The sequence below is a fragment of the Bos indicus x Bos taurus genome, chromosome 8 (assembly GCF_003369695.1).
Source record: "Bos indicus x Bos taurus breed Angus x Brahman F1 hybrid chromosome 8, Bos_hybrid_MaternalHap_v2.0, whole genome shotgun sequence".
Taxonomy (NCBI): domain Eukaryota; kingdom Metazoa; phylum Chordata; class Mammalia; order Artiodactyla; family Bovidae; genus Bos; species Bos indicus x Bos taurus.
In genome coordinates this window covers 98,998,354-99,019,210 of record NC_040083.1, presented here as the reverse complement: position 1 = coordinate 99,019,210, position 20,857 = coordinate 98,998,354, and the positions used below count along the sequence as shown (strand labels likewise).

Below are 20,857 nucleotides of genomic sequence, written 5' to 3'. Positions count from 1 at the left end.
GGTGATAATTATGGGGAGAACGTTTGTGCAACTTTCATGAAATTTCACCGAATTATGATGATGTTGGGCCCCAACCTGATTATGTAACAGAGATCATGTGAGGAGGAAAAAGTAGATCTCTTCTGGGCAGCTAGTCTGCTTGAGTTTGTCAGCAGCTGGCTGCGGGATCATGCCAGGAGCACCACTAACCCTGGTTAAGTTAGTTAAGTCCCCGGCGTACACACACTGGCGCCGGACACAGCTGCCAAGGTGCAATCGGTATGAAGATCAGACCTGCCGTGCCGTCTCAGCCCACGGCACTTTGATTTGGAGGCTCCTGTTTGAAATCACGTTTGGTTTTTTCCTGTCCAGGGTCGTGGTGTGCTTTGCTCTCAGTTTTAGCTGCTCTGAGCACCTCCCCGAGTGTCGCACATGTGGCCTCTGAATGGCTCAGATTTTGTGGAACCTGTACAGTTGTCCCTTTGGTATCCGCAGCGAATTGGTTTCAGACTGGGATGTGAAAACCTGAGGATGCTCAAGTCCCTTATATACAGTGGCATAGTATTTGCATATAGCCTGTGACATGATTTAGTGTACTTTAAATCATCTCTCGATTACTTATAACAGCGGTCCCCAGCCCCAGGTCATGGTTGGTATGGTCTGTGGCCTGTTAGAGACGGGGCTGCAGAGCACAAAGCGAGCTGTCAGCAAGCGAAGCTTCATCCATTATGACAGCCGCTCCCCACCGCCCTCATTACCCCTGAGCTCCACCTCCTGTCAGGTCAGCGGTGCTGGTAGGTTCTCAGAGGAGCTCGAGCCCTACTGATCTGTGCATGCGAGGGATCTAGACTGTGTGCCCCTTGTGAGAATCTAATGTCTGATTATCTGAGTCTGCATTATGGTGAGTTGTATAATTATTTCCTCATATATCACAATGTGATAATAATAGAAATAAAGTGTACAATAAGTACAATGCGCCTGAATCATCCCAAAGCCATCCCCCCTCCTTCTATGGGAAAGTTGTCTTCCACGAAACTGGTCACTGGTGCCCCAAAGGTCGGGGACCACTGACTTGTAATGCCTAATGCAGTGTAAATGCGTTAATAGTTACAAATATGACATAAATGCTGTGTAACTAGGTGTGATCTCATGCATGACAAATTCAGGTTTTGCTTTTCCCAACTTTCTGGAATTTTTTGCTTTCCTGAAGATTTTTAATCAGTGGCTGGTTGGATCCGAGGCCAGGGAACCTCGGATCCAGAGGGTTGACTGTATTCTAAATCTGACCATCTGAAACACACTCTGAGGTTCCCCCCAAAACTCACTCTTCTAGCCCAGGCGGGCCTGACCCTCTGAGGGCTTCCCAAGAGGAATGTCATTCTGCACCACACCCCGAGATGCTGAGTCATCACCTGTGGGGCAGGGACGGCATATTTTCTGAAAGCTCTCCAGGTAGCTCTGATGTGCACCTCCCACCAAGAGCCATACTGGAAATGGTTGTATTGTATCTTAAAAAAAAATTTTTTTTATAACCCACCTGAAATTCTTTGACAAGGACTAAGTAATAAATTTGACATGTGAAATTCAAGGCAGTTAAGGCATTATGGAACACATTTGTTGTCTTTTGATAACTTTTGGTATTACTCAGAAAACACACCCCTTCTGATGACATTTTCCTTGGAAAGGGCACAGTGGAGGTGGTGGGGTGGGTGGAATTTTGTAAGTGACAACAAGTTCCCATCTATTGCCAGTCCCAGGAATCTTTTTTGATGACTTTTTGAGATTTCCTGTCCCCATCTACAAAAGAATGGAGGTTTCCCTGGAGCTTCTGAAGTAGGATTAGCTTCTGAAATACCCAAGGACACTCTCTGTCCTGCTGTATCTTCTGCACAGCTTTCATCTCTTCTTTGTCATTGCTGCCTGCAGCTAAGCTGTGCTGCTCTGGTTCCTGAGACTCGACTCTCCTCAGGCCTCTCGTCAGCTTTGTCATCATTCTTTCCTTGCTTCCGACTGCCACATCTTGATCTCTGGCCCTGCCCTGACATACGTGTGTGGTTTTCTGAGTGTGCGTGACTGCCCTTCAAAGTGTGGGCCCTGAACCTGCAGCTTTGGCATCACCCAGTCGTCTGAGAAATGCAGGTTCTCAGGCCCTGCCCAGACCTGCTTAAATCCTTATCTGCATCTTAATAGTCCCATGGACTGCAAGGAGATCCAACCAGTCCATCCTGAAGGAGATCAGTCCTTGGTGTTCATTGGAAGGACTGATGTTGAAGCTGAAACTCCAATACTTTGGCCACCTGATGTGAAGAGCTGACTCATTTGAAAAGACCCTGATGCTGGGAGGGATTGGGGACAGGAGGAGAAGGGGACGATAGAGGATGAGATGGCTGGATGGCATCACTGACTTGATGTACATGAGTCTGAGTGAACTCCGGGAGTTGGTTATGGACAGGGAGGCCTGGCATGCTGCGATTCATGGGGTTGCAAAGAGTCAGAAACGACTGAGCGACTGAACTGAACTGAACTGACACATTAATAAGGAAACTGAGGCCAAAGCAGTTAACTGACTTGCCTAAGATCAGGGCACTCTCTTTATATGTGATGGAGCACAGGTTTTTTAAAATAGTGATAAAACATACAAAACATAAAATTTACCATTTTCGCCATTTTAATGAAAAAATATCCCTATTCTGGGCTTTCCGGGTGGTGCTAAGTGGTAAAGAACCCACTTGCCAATGAAGGAGACCTAAGCATCTTCATCAGACCCCCAGGTGCTGTGTGTGCGTGGCAGTGTGAGGGCCCTGGCCGACAGCACCCCAGTTCAGGGTGGACCTGGGGTCCACTCTGTGTTCTAATTGAAGCCTCCACTCTCACCCCATCCTTTTCTCCTGCCTCTTCCCACCATCCCGTGTTTGTCTATTAGGTTGTTTTTTTTTTTTTTAATTTTTTAATTTATTTTATTTTATTTTTAAACTTTACATAATTGTATTAGTTTTGCCAAATATCAAAATGAATCCGCCACAGGTATACATGTGTTCGCCATCCTGAACCCTCCCCCCTCCTCCCTCCCCATACCATCCCTCTGGGTTCTATTAGGTTGTTCTATTATTTTTTTTTTTTCCAGGCTATAATCTTGGCTTCAGTTTTCATTTTGTTCATTGATTCATTCAGATATTTATCAACTGCTCCCAGAGCTAGGTGTTGGGAGATGCAGTGAGCGAGACCAGACCTGGTTCCTGCCCTCATGAAGCTCAGCTTCTGGTGGCAGAAGCAGATATTAAGTTCATCATCATTTATAAATGTGAAGTTATGATAAGCAGTGTAGGGAGCCTATAACAAATATATGAGTCATTAGGAATGCCAGGGAAGGCTTCCCTGAGGAGGTGATCTTCATGCCAAGCACTGAGGCCCGAGTAGGAGTTAACAAGGCGAAGAGGAGCAGAAAGAGCTTCCCAGGCGGAAGCAATAGCACACGCAGAGGCCTGGCTCATCAGAGAAAGTCTGCAGAAAATAGATTTTTAAACGGACGTTAAATTGCTCTTTAAGTCCTTCATCTTTATCTGCTTTTCTACCCAGTCTTGTCAGATTTACACCTCTGGTCCTAAGCCGAGGAGCTGGCCTGGACGCGCATGCCTCGCGCCTGCACGAAGTGGCCGTGTCCTAGGTTGCGTATGGCTTTAGTCTTGTTAGTCTAACATTTCACGATTGCATTCATTGGTAAAGCCACTTTCCTTACTGTTCCCTGAGTATACCATGCTCAGATTGCAAACTGCTCTCTAATTCCCTCTTCATTCATGTTCTCAAAAAGTAAACTCTGTTGAAATATACATCAAAAAAAAAGCACAAATCATAATGATGTTTGATGCATTTTTACAGAGTACATCAGTGTCATTAGCACCCCAATCAAGAAGTAGACTATACACACCCTAGAAGACCCCTGTCCACCCCCTTGGTCACTGCACCCAGAGGTAACTGCTGTCCTGTCTTCTATCGATTAGTTTTGCCTGGAGCTGAACTTTGGGTAAATTGAACCATGCTAGGTCATCTACTGAGTCTGGCTGCTCTTGCTCAACACAACACTGGAAGAAATCCTGCCGTGTATCACAGTAGTTCATCTGTGTTCTTTGCTGTGTGGTCTGTGCATGGTGTGACTCTACTACAGTTTATCCATTCTAGTCCGTCTTTTACAGTTTGGAGCTATTATGAAGTCTTATGCATGTCTTTTAGCAGATAAGTGTATACTTTTCTTTTGGAAATATGCCTAGGAGTGGAATTATTTCACAGAATATGCGTATGTTCAGCTCTAGTAGATACTGCCAGTTTTCCAGATTCAGTTCAGTTTAGTTCAGTTCAGTCACTCAGTCGTGTCGACTCTTTGCAACCCCATGAATCACAGCACGCCAGGCCTCCCTATCCATCACCAACTCCCGGAGTTCACTCAGACTCACGTCCATCAAGTTGGTGATGCCATCCAACCATCTTGTCCTCTGTCGTCCCCTTCTCCTCTTGCCCCAGTCCCTCCCAGCATCAGAGTCTTTTCCAGTGAGTCAACTCTTTGCGTAAGGTGGCCAAAGTACTGGAGTTTCAGCTTCAGCATCATTCCTTCCAAAGAAATCCCAGGGCTGATCTCCTTCAGAATGGACTGGTTGAATCTCCTTGCAGTCCAAGAGACTCTCAAGAGTCTTCTCCAACACCACAGTTCAAAAGCATCAGTTGTTCGGCGCTCAGCCTTCTTCACAGTCCAACTCTCACATCCATACATGGCCACTGGAAAAACCATAGCCTTGACTAGACGAACCTTTGTTGGCAAAGTAACGTCTCTGCTTTTCCAGATTAGCTGCACTAGTTTCCCGTCCTCACTCGTGGTGCCCAAGCGCTCCAGCTGCTCCTCGCTGTGGCCCTTGGTTTTGCCGGATTCCCTGGCAGCCGTTCTGGTGGGTGTGGACTGCTGCTTTGCGGTTTCACTTTGCATTTCTTTGACAACTGATGTTCCCATTTTTTACCTACTTGTTTTTTCTCTTTTTGATTTGTAGGAGCCCTTTGTATATTCTTTGTAGTTATTTATTACAGCTGTCTCTGGGTTGCCTTTTCTTTTAAATAGCCTCTTAATGAATAGATGTTCTTAATGTAGTCTAATTGATCAATAAATGTCTTCATATTTTAAATAATTTCTGTACCGCATTTAGTTCTGTGGTGCAAAAAAAAAAATTCTTAGGGGTAGAATACACAAATATATAAAGTAGTAAAACATCAACAATTACAGGCATGGAAAATATGAATTAGAAGATTTAGACTAGAGAGATAATAAGACACAAATAAGCCATGTAATTCTCTGAATGTGTTATAGTTGAGCAATAAATATTGTCTAAAGCAGCTTAGAACTCAAAACTCAAAGGGAACATGGTTTGTTATCCAACTCACATTTATCTGAGGTCTTCAGACGGTTTTGTGAGGATCAAGGCAGACAGGTGAGGGATGGATAGACTGAGAGATACATTCAAATGGAAATGGTAATTTTCATGTTAGAGCTAACAGGCGTGTCTTCTGTTACAGGTTATTCAGCGATAGTTATGACCTCCCGGTTACGTGCGTTGGGTGGAAGAATTAATAACATACGCACCTCAGAATTACCCAAAGAAAAAACGCGATCAGAAGTCATCTGTAGCGTCCGCTTTTTAGATGGCTTGGTACAGACCTTTAAAGTTAACGTAAGTTCTCCAGATTTAATTTTTTCTGAATAAATGCCCCTAAGAAATAGTTTTTCATCTCTTGGTTTATAAAATGAAGAGAATTATTTTAAAATAAAAGCTTGATGTCTCCAACCTTGCATGTTGAGCTTGAACTAGAAATAGCCATAAAAACTTTGCCCACATTCTTGTCTCTACCTGACATGTCTTTCCCTCTCTTATTTGTAAACCGTGTGCGTCTTAGATGTTACTGCTTCTGTGACACCTTTGACTTCCTGAACTGACTCTCCAGTAATGGTGCCCTGTGTGTGCTTTGTTAGAGCCCATGTCACATTCCGTGGATAGTAGTTACAACTACCAGGTTACATGTCGCTCTTCAAGCTTTTGAGCTCTGTAGAATAGTAATAGTGTCATTTTCACTGTGCCTGCCACATAGCAGGTGCTCATTAGACGTGCAGATGGTAAATAGCGGGTCCTCTCTGGAGGGTAGTGAGGTGGTTAGCTACCCAGATGGCAGGGCTTGGGGATGGCCTGGCTTCTCCCACCTCAAGCCTGTAGCAGAAGCAGGGCCAGAAATGAGGTCTCCAGTCCTACATCAGCAGTGTGATGCCTAACCAGAAGCCGCCCCCGCCGCCTCACCCCACCCCACTCACCACCTGGGTTTTTGTGACCTTTGCCTGTCTCTCCCATCCTCTGGCCAGTCCTAAAGGGGTCATCTCCAGTCCCAGACTGGCTGCCGGCAACTGCCCCAGCCTGGAAAATTCAGTGTGCAAGGGAAGGCATCAGAAAGAGAAAAGAGGGTATGGGAGAACCATTGGGGGATGATAGGAGGCCACAAGAATTTAAAGGGTAACAAAAACTGGTCCCTTCTGGAATGCCTCCCACCCCAAGAGTCTGCTTCCTGCTGACCCCAGGTCACTGTGGACCTGAGCAGGCAAGAGAAGAGGGCGGTGTATATGAAGTCACCGCATGGTGGGAGCTCTCTAAAGGCCCCACAGGTCTCTAACGGTTGCTATAAACTGACAGCTCAGCTTAGACCTGGCCCTTCTGTTAAAATTTACATTGTCCTGGAGCTATTCCTTAGCTGTATATCTTCTTCCTGATAAGAACGTGAATGTTTATTCAGCACGTGTTTACTGAGTACCTACTCTGTGCCAGGCCCTGGTCTGGGTACAGAGAATACAGCAGTTAACAGAACAGAACAAAGTCTGGGTCCTTTTAAAGCTTACCGCCCACACGGAGGAAACCATAAGTCAGGTGATAGTCAGGTGATAGTATGTACTTAGAAGAAAACTGTGGATAACAAGGGTGGAGAGTTCAGGGCAGGGCAAAGGGTGGAGTTGTCATTTGTCGTTTTACAGATTAGGGAAGACCTCACTTGTAAGATGACATTTCAGAGATGACCTAAAGGAAGTAAGGGAGGAACCGTGTGCTTCTCTGGAGGAAGCACATTCCAGGTAGAAGCAGCAGCAGACCAAGGCCCTGAGGCGGGGTTCCCTTAGTGCGGTTACGGAACAGGCTGGACGCCAGTGTGTCTGGAGCGTAATGAGCAAGGAGGAGGAGAGCCAGAGATGAGGCCAGAAATAACAGGTGATAGGTTGTTTGGTTTTTCTTCTAATGCACACGTGCTCGGTTGTGTCTGACTTTGCGACCCCCTGCCAGGCTCCTCTGTCCATGGGATTCTCCAGGCAAAAATACTGGAGTTGGGCTGCCATGCCCTCCTCCAGGAGATCTTCCCAACCCAGGGATCGAACCCATATCTCTTGCATCTCCTGCATTGGCAGGCGATTCTTTACCACTGCGCCACTTTGGAAGCCCTAATAGCCATTTCAAAAGATTTTTTTTTTTAATATCATAAAATGGTTTTGTGAACAAATGAGCTGGCGAACACACATACACCAGCGTGCTTTTTGACAAAATGTCCCTTCCTCCCACATCACGGTGGACACAGGATTGGAGGAATGAACACGGCAGATGGTACAGATAGAAGGGAAAAAAATCAGTAAGGATGGAATATAACATTGTGCTTGATTATTTTGCTATGTCACAACAAAACATTTGGGTGCAAATAGTTAATTTTTCTTCTTTCCCACTTAAGTCTGGAGAAGAAAAAACCAACATTTTCTGTAATAAAATAGGTAGGGTTTTGGTGTTTTTTGTTATTTTTTTTTACTTTTTTAACGTAACTTTTTTCCTCTTAAGGGGACAGGGGATTGTGAAGAGCCTTGTAGGTCATGCTGAGCACTGGCTGTGTTCTGAATGAAGCAAAGAGTGTTGAAGGGTTAGGGCAGAGACCTGATGTGATCTGACTCAGGTCTCACTCAGGATGCTGTATTGACTGGGAGGTGAGGATGGGGCAAGGGCTGAGACTCGCATTCTGTGGCGGAGACCATGATCATTAGACGGGGTGGTCATTCGGCCAAGAGTAAACCAAGCCTGGAAGTAACTTAAAACATGGAACCAGTGGGATCTGGGATGTGAAAGAACCCTCGAGGTGATCCCCAAGGTTTTTGACCTGAGCAGTGGGCAATTTGGAGTTGCAATTTATAGAAATGGGAAAGGCTGAGAGAGAAACAGGATTGGGGGCAGAAATAACTGGTTCTGTTTTAGACGTGGTCAGCTTGAGATGCTTGTTACTTGTCTTTGTAGACATGGCAATATGTACACAGATGAGTTGAAGGAAGAGTCTAGGCTAGGATACACGTGTGGATGTAGAGATGTTATCTCAGGATCACTTGAGACGAGACAGGGAAGATGACTGAGGTTCAGCGTTTAAAGCCTGGGGAGATGAGGAGCAAGCAGGAGACTGCGGAGATGAGGGGAGGCTGAGAGGGAATGAGAAGCCCAGGTGAGAACATGTTTTAAGGAGGAAGAGTGGTGAGGACGGCATCCACCCAGAGGTTACGGGGAACCTCGGAACAGAGCCTGGCGTTCAGCGGGTGCCCGTCATCATCAGTGGCGGACGTCGCCGTGACTGTCACTCCTGCCTGCGCTGCTCCCCGGGCTTCCAGCAGCCTGGTCAAGGCTGACCCGTGAATACGAGGGCCCAGTTCCAGCTTAGAATCTCCATCGCTTTGTATGTTTTTGCTCCCGGGGGTCACATTCAGCTTCCTTAGCCCAGGCCCTCTCATGACCAGGAGTGGGCATCCTCAGGCAAGCTGGCCTAGATGTCAGCTGTTCTCAACTCAGCCCAGAGAGCAAGGCTGTCTTAGGCAGTGACCTGATGTAGCCAAGATGACCTCTGGTGGGATGCTGGGCCCGGAGGCCTCTTCTCATCAAAAATGTGTCTTATTTCGGGTCCTTTTGAGAACTGAGTGAGTTGTGCAGCTACTGGAATGATGGATGATGCATTCCAGAGGGGAGAGAGGCAATGCAGAGGGCACGTGCAGGCTCTGGCATCAGACCCACCTGAGTCAGGCAGTCAGACACCCGTCAGCTGGCGGCTCAAGGCATGGAGCCTTTGGGACCTCCGTTTGCTTCTCTGCACAGGAAATGTGGTGACGGCTATGTGATGTTGCAGTGCAGATTGGAGATCCTATATAAAATGTGCAGAGTACTGAGGCTGGCTCCTTGTAGATGCCCCGTAGATACAGTGATTGATTTTGTTGTCGTTCAGTTGCTCAGTCGTGGCTGACTCTTTGCCACCTCGTGAACTGCAGCACGCCAGGCTTCCCTGTCCTTCACAATCTCCCAGAGTCTGCTCAAACTCATGTCCATTGAGTCGATGATATGATCCAACCATCTCATCCTCTGTCGCCCCCTTCTTCTGCCCTCAGTCTTTCCCATCATCAGGGTCTTTCCCAACAAGTCAGCTCTTCGCATCAGGTGACCAAAGTACTGGAGCTTTATCTTCAGCATCAGTCCTTCCAATGAATATTCAGGACTGATTTCTTTTAGATTTGACTGGTTTGATCTCCTTGCTGTCCAAGGGACTCTCAAGAGTCTTCTCCAGCACCACAGTTCACGTTAAACATAATATAAAATCATACAACTAATAACCTCAGCAAGGGCAACGGATGGCTCTTGGCATTGTGAATATCTTGTAATTCGGGGAGAGACTATGTCATGATTTGGAGTATGTGGACTAGGTCATCTTTTCCAAACCATCCTGACTCCCCTGGGATGGGAGGTGACCTGGGAAGCGGAGCAGCGGCAGGAGCCAGGGCCCCGGGGCAGGAAGGGGACGTGTTCAGGACACGGGTGTGTCTTACGTTCCCACGCTGTGCGCCAGATAATGTGACTGTCCTGGAGAAGCGGCTGCAGGAGGGGGTGACAGTTATCTAATTCTCCCCATGCTGGTCATGGTGACCTGTTTTCAGGTACATCATCTGCTCTCAGGCGCTCAAAAAAGCTGCCTTTGCTGGTTCTCTATGTGGTCTATTTCTGACTCACATTGCCCTTAAGTTAAAGGGTTGGGTTCAAAGGATTCTGGAGAAGTCTGCCTGTTCAAGTAGAATTTGCAGTTCCCACCCCCGCGCCTTTGTGCTGGGCCATCCACTTGCTGCCTTTGCTGAATGCCTGCACCTGGAGAAAAGGCATGGCGCTCAGCTCCTGTCCCCCTTGCAGACCGTGGTCAGGGGCTGCCTTGCCCTGCCCCCCTGTGTCCACTGTGCCCGGAGTGTTCCGTGGCACTTGACACACCGAGTCCCGGTCACTGCTTGCACAGCTGGCCTCCCCGGGAGGGCAGAAGAGGGACGCGTGTTGTGGCTCTGTCCCCGTTCCCCAGCCCCACGCCTGCTCCCTGAGCAGCAAGTGGAGAAGGTGGCTGAGCCCTGCCCTGGACGTGAAGTGGGCTGAGCGTCTCCACTGGCTTCTCACTTCAGATGGCACAGAGTAGGGAGGCAGATAATCCTCCAGTGTCCCCTGCCAGATCCCTTTGAGAGTATTTCCAATGGCATTTGAGTATTCTTAGCTGTCTTCCTTCATGCCATTAGAGTTTTCCTCCCTGCATACGCTTGCCTGGCTTCTGAGGAGCCAACACGGACCGATGTGGATTAGCATTTTGCTGTGGATAATCCATGAGCAGGTCACGCAGAATTTACTGTCATCAGGATGTCTTAGTTTTCCAATTCAGACATTATCACTTGAGAATCTCAGCTAAGAGGAAGGAAGAAATCTTAGAAAATTAAATTAATCTCATTCTTCTAAGTCATATTTACCTTAGCCTTATTTTCCATATGTTCAGTTGTGCTTCTTGACTTGGAATTTATTAAAGCATTTCTTATTTTAGGGCAGGGCTTACCTGGTGGTGCAGTGGTAAAGAGTCTGCCTGCCAGTGGCAGGAGATGAAAGACACATGGGTTTGATCCCTGGGTGGGGAAGATACCCTGAGGAGGAAATGGCAACCCACTTCAGTATTCTTGCTGGGAGAATCCCATGGACAGAGGAGGCTGGTGGGCTACAGTTCATAGGTCACAGAGAATCGGGCATGACTGAGCACATGTGCGTACACACACACACACACACACACACGTATTGTAGGGTACGTGTGTGCATGAAATCTCACCACATGTTTTAATACCTTCTTATCTGCAGTAAAGACTCTAGAGACCAGCTCTTAATTTGTTTTAAAATTTTGTCCACTGGACGTTTTCTTTCCTAGAAACAAGATACCGGTCAAGTTCTCCTGGACATGGCTTACAACTACCTGGGTGTGACTGAGAAGGAGTATTTCGGTTTACAGCATGGTGATGACTCACTGGACTCTCCTGTGAGTACGCTCTCTTGAGGACATGCTGCGCTCCTGCAGGGGTTGGTTTTATATCTTATGTTTTCTTACCCAACAGAGATGGCTTGAAGCAAGCAAACCCATCAGGAAGCAGTTAAAAGGTGGGTGTGAGCTTCCCATTTCGCTTGAACACTAGGTGTTAGCGTATCATGGCCCGTTTCTCTCCTCCAGTTCTCAGCATACCTGAAACATCTGGAACCTGGATTCCAGGTGGCCCAGGAGACGTGAGTAAGCTGGCTTCCTCCTGCCTGACTTCTGAGTTAGCAGAGAAACTTCCAGATCAGCCCCCAAGGCTCCTCGGCAGCTGTGGGCAAGAGAGGGAAAGGTAAAAGAAGGCGGCTAAGAGCAGAGGAACCCACACTTCTTTTTATAGGAAAGAAAGGGGAAGGACGATGACCTTTTTCAGCCCAGTGTGAGAGCCAGGATGGGAAAGAGACACACACACGCACGCACGCACACACCCGCCCGCCCCAGTCCATTTCAGCAGCACAGTTTTTCAGCCCAGTGTGAGAGCCAGGATGGGAAAAAAATGATACACACACATACATCACACTCTTCCCCCTGCCCCCCACCACCACCAGTCCTTTTCAGCAGCACAGTTCCATTCCCTGGAAGCAGAGGCATGGATAGATAGTGTCACAGATACACACATAAGTATATCCTGTTGCTGTAGGTTACCTTCCAGTTAGGCGGGCTGTCCAGCTACACCTCACCCCACTCTCTGCCTGGCTTTCCAGTCACGCTCTCTGTTCCCTACATGTACTTTTTGCCCCAAACCTAGCTGACACGCAGGACCACATACCCACCTCTGCACCTTCCCTGGGTCTGTTCCCTCTATTAGGAATGCTCTTCCCTCTCACTTCCCTATATCCCAGTCTTGCTATTTCTCTTCAATGTCACTCAGATTCCATTTCCTCTAATAGAAGCCCTGCCTCCCTCTCCCCTCGTGTACATTGATCACTGTCTGCTTTGTGCCTCAGAATACTCTCTCCTTCGCTCTGAGTTATTGGCCTTTATCGTCCTTGCAAAACGGCCAGCTCTTTGCAGTTAGGGTACTTGTCACGCCCCGCGTGGTGCTCTCCATATAGGAGGTGGCCAGTAGATGATCGAGGGGTGAAGGCAGGTGGATCTGTACACACAAATGTGCACACCCATGATGACACGTTCCCCACTGGCCTGGCGCCATGGCGGGAAGAAGTAGCGATCAGGGGACCTGACTCGGATCCCATGGGTGCCCTCACCTGGAGTCAGGGCCTCAGCCCTCTTTCCTCCTGTGAGTTGTGTCCTTAGCATTCAGAAGTACCAGGGGGAGCTGCAGAGATGCTGTGCAGGCAACTCTGTGCCCCCATTTGAATTCACAGAGGAATGAGCTCACGTGTGCATGGACATGTGACAGCAGACAGGTTCCATGCTCAGACTCTGGCATGGCACTGGGCTAAGCTCTGGGAATGAGAGTTGGACCTTGCCCTCAAGGAGCTTACAGCCAACTGTAGGGATGGAGACAAGGGTAGAGGCAGCTCTGGGGTGGCCCTGAGCACGTGATAGGATGCTCTGGGTGCACAGAAGAGGATGAGAAAGGCAAGGAGGCATGCTTGGGACACAGAAGTGAGAAGTTACAGAGCGGGGAGGTAGGGAGGGGAGCCAGTAGGGCGTCCAGACCACTGGGAGGACTTATCCATCCCCTGATGTATAGGTCGTCAGCCTGCACCTAGAGCTACAGAATCACCCACTGGACCCAGGTACCTGCATAGAGGTACATTCACAGGTACACACACACTGTTAAAGAGTTTGATACAAGCTGGAGATAAAGGCAGAAGTTCTACTGAGATAGGAGGGTGGATCCCCGAAGGAGCTACGGTAGAGGAGCTCAGTGGAGGAGAGCAGGGTAGAAAAGATTTGCGTTTCAGAGAGTAAGAAGGTTCTGGAAAGGATCAGTGACTAGATACTGAGTAATGGACAGGCGAGAAATGGACATGAAGAAGAGCGTGGGATCTTTGAGACAGAATCTGATCGTCTGTTACCACATCCAGCAAAAGAAATGGACAAAATCTATTCTTACAAGCAAATGGACTCTTGGCCTTGTTGCATAAAATATCTGAATATGTTAGCTGTGTAATATTTGCTGGTATATGAATCATTTTTAGAATTCACTTTGCATTAAAAGCATGAAATATTTTCCAGGATCAAAATTAATTTTAAAATGTGGGCATGCAGAGTCAAAAGACTCAGTGCAGTTAACCATGGTGTTATCCTCAGCTGTGTGGCCTAAGGCAAAACTCTGAGGGGTGGGTGGCCGGCCAGCCTGGTGGCTACGTTGTATGCTGCAGTCGACAGCACCCTAGCCTATTCATAGTCCTGGCGGTGTTTGCATTCAAGAATGTATCTGAAAATATTTGAAAAGTGTGGAGTCATTATATATGTGAGAGATTTTCTTTGTGAGTTCTGTTTAATCTGCTAAATTAAGGATTTTTAAAATTCCTAATACAGATGATGGAGTGCAGTGTTTGAACACCTCCCTAAGTTAAACATGTTTCGGAAAATAGATTATATCTCATTTTATGCTGATGTTGCAAAAATATTTTTATAGGCTTGGAGATTTCTGAACAGTTAACTAACTCATGCACTCCTTTTGTGAAGCTAGTCCTTTTATTGATGGAAAAAGCTGTGGTCTAGTAAAAAACATGCATTGCCTTTTTTAAAGGGAAAATTTAATTTGTTTTTGAAAAATGTTTTAGGAGGTTTCCCCTGTACCCTGCATTTTCGAGTAAGATTTTTTATACCTGATCCCAACACACTGCAGCAAGAACAAACCAGGTAATAACATTTTTTCTTAAGTTTCCTATTTAGTGTATAAAAATTGAGTAACCACTAAAAATGTACTCTTCAATTTGTCACTGTGGTCAAATCTTTCATTTGGGTGTAACTGCAGCAACAGTCACTTAAGATCCCAGTAAAAACTGGGGGACATGTATTGAAATTTTAATCAGCAAATTAGTTTTCATCTTGAGTCTCTTTCTTCTGATTTGGTGCAGTCCCCAGCATGCTCCTACCAGCACCTTCCCTTCCATCCAGGCTCCTCTTCGAGCTGAGCACGCTTGGTCTCAGAACGCAGGTATTTTCTGCTCCTGCAGGAAAGGAAGTTTGTCAAAGTCCTCTACCGATCAAGTAGTGCAGTGTCTCTGAAGGGCTAGGAGTGAGCTCTTTAGGAGAACCAGAGGTCTCTTAACTGAGAACTTTCTATCAGATCCCCAGTTGGAAGGAGAGGAGGCTGGCCAGCATCTTGCCTCCGCCTCCGCGAATCTGTGAACCAGATAAGGGGAGAGGGCTGCAAGAGTTGTTTACCCCTCCAGGCTTGGCTCAGGTCCTGGCCCTCCTGTTGTGCTGGCACGTGGGTTTTGTGGGTGGGGACCCGTGTTTGGAACCAAAGGATGGGCACAGGAGAGTTGATGCTGTTTAAACACGGGCTCTGCAAACTCACCTGGCCTCTCCTTCCCCTCCCCCAGGGCATCAGCCGGCCCTTTGGTTATTGAAAGGTTTGTTTTTCTAAGGGAGGGAAACTCTTCCATCCAAAAAAAAGCACTGAATGTTCAGGATTGTTAGATCTTGTCTTGTGCCCATGGTGGCCTTGAGACCATCACCAAGGAGGCAACACTAACTTGGACAGAAAGTGCTGTTTCACTTTTTTCCTTTTTTTAAACTAGTAATCACATGACCACATTTTAACTTGTAATGTGTGTAAAGGCCAAATATTATTCTATTACTAGTTTGTCTTCTTCGTACACCTCGTCTCTGTACAATAGAAGGCATTGAAAATTTGACTTGTGTTTACTATCAAGTTAAATTTTAAGCAGATATAAGATGTCCCACATGTCTCACTGGGTAACCACGGGACGTACACGTGGTGCCTTGAGTTTTCCCCATAATAGCTCTTCACACAGATGGACTAAGGGAAGGTGTAGGATGCTCAACCCAGCAGAATAGTTCATGCTGGTGGATGCAAAGTGGTGACATGATCTATGAGATTTCCCCAGGCTACCTACCACCAAATACCAAGTTTTTTAAGTTTTGTTTTAAAATGTCATGATGGATTATGTGTGTGTGTGTTTTTAACCAGTGGGAATTTTTTTTTATCACAACCCCACATATATATTTTGCTTTGTAATATATTACACAGATACATGTAAATTACTGAAGCAGACATTTCTTGAAACAGTAGTAAGTGCAAAGCACCCTTAAGCTTTCTCTTTTCTTCGCTTAAAATGCCAGTTGTGGCTCATTAAGTTGATTTTACTATCCACTGAAGGGTTCCCACCCCAAGTGTGAACCATGCTTCCTCTGTTAGCGGGTTGAGATGCTGGTGCCCCAGGGTTGTGGCTGCCAGGGTACCTGAGTGAAGGGATCACTCCTGCCAACTTAGCCCAGGCGCCCCTCTCCAGGGCCCCCCTCGGGCGTCAGACCCCACATCCATACCCACCAGGAAAGCCTCTGCCTGCTGAGCCTCCTGAGGAGATGTAGGGAGTTGAGGACTGAGAGAAGATTCAGAAATGAAGACTGCCTTCAGATCTGCAAAGGGTTGTCATAGGAAAGGGGGAATTAGATGTGCTTGGTGGTAGAATTATAGCCAGTGAGTGGAAGCTACAGAAAGGCGGATTTTGGCTCAAGACAAGTAATAGACTAAATTTTGTTCTTACCTAAGTCCCAGGTAAAATTCGGTTTGTCCGTGTCCCTCCTAAGAGTCACCGGTTGCAGACGGACACCCAGCCCCACCACCCCCCCTCCCATCTTAAGATGGGTGGTCGCCCCAGTGTGGAGAAGATTACAGCTGTCAGTCCCTGGGATGTGGGCACCACTTTGCTCCTAACACAGCAGGAGCCATGCTAGCAGCTGCCCCTGTGCCTCCTAAGAGCTGGGAAAACAGCCAGGACTGCCAGATCTTCTTCTTAGTCTGGGCCAGGTTTCCACCATTAATTTTTTTTTTAAATGGTCTTTTGTCTTGTTTTTACTTAAAGGAAGAATTTTTCCTGTGTTCCTGACCCATAGTATTTCTCTCTTTTTTTTTTAATTGAGGTATAATTGATGTACATATTATACACAGTATCTTTTTTAAGCCCCAGCTCTATAGCTTATCCAAAAGGAAGTTCCTCTTTAAAGAAATTTTGATTTCAAGGGTCAAAGAAGGAATACAGAGGTGGTGTGTGTTGTCTCCTGTTTGTTTACCAAGGATCTAGGCAGGGAGGCCTTCATTGCTTTTTTCTGAAGTTGAGGTCACGGATGGGGCAGACTCCAGCAGTGAGCTTTTACATTTCTGAAGTCAGACACACGGAGCGTCTCTTCTAAATGACTTCCTTTATCCTAATCACTGTATCTTTGATTGTGAGCCTCCACAACGGCTGTTCCTGATAAATTTAGACTATTCTATATAGACTTTCATCTACTGGCAGTCTCAGAATCAGGCTCCTTTAAGATTCTTAGGGAGATCCAAGATTCCTCGGGACTTGGGCATCATTCCACTATTCCTGTCTTTTTGTGTGATATCCTGGGGTTGACTCAGAGACATTGCTGAATATACAACAAGGTAGCATGTGGTGAACGGGGGTCTGCAGGTTCCTGTTCTCCTTTACACCCTGAGGAAGACCTACCACCTAGCAGGACTCAGCAGTGAAAATCCAGATTTACCACTGGATTACCTGTGATTCTCTCCCTCCTCTTTTTTCTCTCAGCAGCATTATAGGAGGAGAGAACACTTAATTCCACTTGAATATCAGCTTGAATAAACATAGGAACAAAGTAGAAAGGACCCGTTGTGTTCCCCTAGGTGGCAGAGCTAGAGTTTCCGATATGGAATAAGCGTGAATCAGCGTGTGTATGTCACACCATCCCTCAGTGTTCTGGCGCTGAATGCATTAAGAGTAATTGACAAGTCTTATAATCAAAGTAATATCAGGAGATTGATCCTAAGGTTTTTAGTCATTAGACACATAAGAAATTTGTAATAGAGCCAGATTTTTTTTTTCATAACACGAGTGTCCAGGTTGAAATAAGACATCACTGAGCCCACGTCACCCATCTGAACATCCGTGTCCTCATCAGTAAAAAATGGAGGTAGTGGTACCCACTTAAGAGTCCTTCAGTTCAGTTCAGTTGCTCAGTCGTGTTCGACTCTGCAACCCCATGGACTGCAGCATGCCAGGCCTCCCTGTCCATCACCAACTCCTGGAATTTACCCAAACTCATGTCCATTGAGTCAGTGATGCTATCCAACCATCTCATCCTCTGTCGTCCCCTTCTCCTCCTGCCTTTAATCTTTCCCAGCATCAGGGTCTTTTCCAATGAGTCAGCTCTTCACATCAGGTGGCCAAAGTATTGGAGTTTCAGCTTCAGCATCAGTCCTTCCAATGAACACTCAGGACTGATCGCCTTTAGGATGGACTGGTTGGATCTCCTTGCAGTCCAAGGAGGTTGAAATGAATCCGTAAGTTGTGAAATACCACACACAGCCCAGAACTGTGCAAATACAAGGTTGTAACACCATGTGAAACATTCACATCTCAAAACACTGGCGCCTTGACCTTTAAACATCGAAATTAGGACTATTGAGACTGATTTGTTTAAACTGCCAAAATTCTCTCTCTCTCTCCTGCCCCCTGAACACTTCTACTGCCTCTGTATTAGATTTCAAGAAGTTTCCCTTTTGTCACCTTGGCCAGACACTGGAATCTGTATCCCAAGTGAATCCAGGCTTTAAAAAAGAGTGGGGACAGCGGCCAAGTGTCACATGTGTGCCGTGTCCCTAAATATAACGCGCTCCAGGGCTCTTCCTGGCCTGCACGGCATTGTCGATGCCCTCCACTCCCTGGATGGAGGCGCCTGTGACTTACCAAGAGCTTACCAGGTTCTGTCCGCAGATCAAGTCCCAGGTTTCAAAGCAGCAGTGCTGGGAGCTCACAGACATGCGCAGAATTCAGCCTGGAGGCCTGGCAGCCTGGAGTCGGCTGATGTCTGTGCTTTTGCTCAGGCACCAACAGTTCCTGGGACACAGGAAAAAGCCCAGCTGGGTGTTTGCACCCCAGCCAAGGAGGTGTCTGCATAGACCCTCCTCCTCTCGGTAACTTCACACAGCGGAACGTGGGTGTGCAAATGCTGTGTGCAGAACGGCAGCCCCTTGGTGTGCGGGGCTGCCTGTGGGTACTGGTGCTCTCAGATACCCCAGGTTTGACTGGGAAGGTCCAGGGCGGGGGGCGCCCACTGGCAGCGGCACCAGCCAGTCATTGGTGGGCTCCTCTTACTCTGTCCATCCCTAAGACAGCATTTGCATGCGGGGCTGGCAAGAGGCTGGCTGGAAATCACCCCCTGGCCCATTGAGACTAAGGCAGCCACATGAACCACTGTGATGGAAACAGGCAGCTTTGCAATGTACGGGAACAGCATCTGATACTTGAAACAAAAATATGTTTTTTTGTGTTTTGTTTTTCAAATGTGTAGGTCTTGTCCTTCACTCATCTGTCATTTTTTTTTGCATGTTTTCCTTTGTGTATTATGAATTAATGAGATCAATTATTTCATAGGCATTTGTATTTCTTACAACTGAAGATGGATATTTGTGAAGGAAGGTAATGAGAATTTTTCATCTTCTTTTTCCATCAGTTGCCCTAGACTACTGAAATTCCTGGTTTTAATCTAATGAGCGTGCATTTCTGGTAACAATATTAAATGTAAACAGCAATCGGATGTTGAAAGCAGCATCCTGCTTGAGACATCTGTTTCTGGCTAGGTCTGGACTTAGGAAGCTGAGAACCGATAAACCTCATTTTGTTTGTTTCAGTTTTATTACAGAAGGCAGTTATCTTTCTGGTAAAGACCTGAGAAACTGTAGAGAGAGGGAGGGAGAGACCCTGAACATGAAATGAGCTTCATCCAGGAAGGCACATCAGGTCCAATTAGGTCCCCTCCGAGCCCCTTAGTACCCAGAAGTGACTCTTTTTCTCTCTGGGAAGCTTTGCTGGAAGACTGGAGCTTCAGCCATGCTTCAGCAGTTCTTGCGTATGAGGACCGTCTCCATGGCTGCAGAGTATCTGAGCAGCTCAGGAAGGGGAGGGGGACTCCAAGTCAGTGGTCCCTGAGCCGCCACCTCCAGCATTCAGAGTTTTTCTTGACTTACCAGAGACACTGCAGCAGGTGAACGGGTGGGAACAGCCGTGTTTTGCTCCTGTCCTTCCCACTTCCTCTTTCCTTCTACTGAGGAGGGTCTTCGGAAGCCCCCTCTGGGCTACCATGTGGGAGCTTGTGGTCTCACTGGAGAAACGAGACAGGAGCCCGTGAAGCAGCTGGGACCAGTATGCGGAGTGGAGAGCACAGCCGCTGTAGGTGTTAGGAAAAGATGCCGCCGGTGTGGGCTTTGTGAAGTGTGGACCGCTGTGACGAGCTGGGGCTTGGGGGCTGGTGGAGATGTGAGGAGTCAGATCTCCTGGGGCAGAGAGGACAGCACCCCATGCCCCACAGTCCTAGTTGGAGACCACATGCGGGGGGCTTAAGAGAGAAGAGAGAGGGCGAGCTCTTCCTATCACACGTAGGTGTGCGTCCTGGATCCAGCAGGCAGAGCAGCGCTGTCACGGGTGTTTAAGCAGGAGGGATCTGGCAGGAGCAGCGTCTACAGGGAAGGCTGGAAGAGGCTGAGGAGCTTCCGTCTAGGTGGGAGGGAAGGTGCAGCTCTTGAGAGAGCTGTTAAAAGGCATCCAGGCCAGAGAATAGGGGGCAAGGAGTGTGGGGCAGGAGGGACGGTTAGAAGCAAGAGATCCCTCAAAGAAAGGATCGCCAGAACTTGATGGCCTAGGGGCCCTAGACCGGTTCTGTAATTTGGCTCATCCTCCCATTTGAGGGAGGAACAAGTCCCTTCTGTAGCACAATAAATAGGACACGAGGAGATAAATCACTTCTCGGCCTCTTGGCTAAGATCAAGCGTAGTGTCTGTTCTTACCAGTTTAATAAATCTCACTGGGCAGTGAGGACACCGCCCTACCCGCACAGTCCCAGTTGGAGACCCCCTGCTTATGAGAGAACACAGGGAGAGAGAGAGGACCCCTCCTGTAACCCGGTGCCCACCCTTGCCTGCGGCAGCCTCGTGTTTCAGGGGACCTCTCAGCTGAAATGGTCACCCCTGCCCTGGGTCCAGGCTGCCCTCTGTGGCAGCAGACACGGTTGTCTCTCTTGTGTGCACACCGCCGTGTTTTCCCCACACGTTTTGTGAGCACCTGTTACAAGACAGGCACTGACTGTGTGGTCAGATGGGGCTGGGCCCCCCACCCCTACGCTCAGGAGCTTCCAGTCTGGCTCTCCAAGTGTTGGAAGTTGGATATCCGCATTTTCAATGGGAGAAACCTATTGAGGGCCACGTCCTGGCTTAGACCCCCGGCACCTTGTGAGGCCTGCAGGCGGCCCCCATCTCGGGGGCAAGGGGTGTGGGGTC

At 47.6% G+C, this 20,857-nt stretch overlaps 1 protein-coding gene and 1 pseudogene across 4 annotated transcripts in view; both read left to right on the top strand.

Moving 5' to 3' along the window:
* Positions 1-20,857, top strand: part of PTPN3 (protein tyrosine phosphatase, non-receptor type 3) — a 121,479-nt gene that overhangs the window by 34,803 nt on the left and 65,819 nt on the right. For all 4 annotated transcript variants that reach the window (XM_027550475.1, XM_027550473.1, XM_027550472.1 and 1 more), the window contains 5 exons: positions 5,533-5,687; positions 11,269-11,376; positions 11,453-11,495; positions 14,130-14,208; positions 18,960-19,004. In XM_027550475.1, the coding sequence (XP_027406276.1) occupies positions 5,550-5,687; positions 11,269-11,376; positions 11,453-11,495; positions 14,130-14,208; positions 18,960-19,004 (413 nt within the window). In that variant the 5' untranslated portion in view covers positions 5,533-5,549. Of the gene's footprint in view, positions 1-5,532; positions 5,688-11,268; positions 11,377-11,452; positions 11,496-14,129; positions 14,209-18,959; positions 19,005-20,857 lie in introns of those variants that run through there.
* LOC113897976 lies at positions 20,320-20,437 on the top strand (annotated as a pseudogene).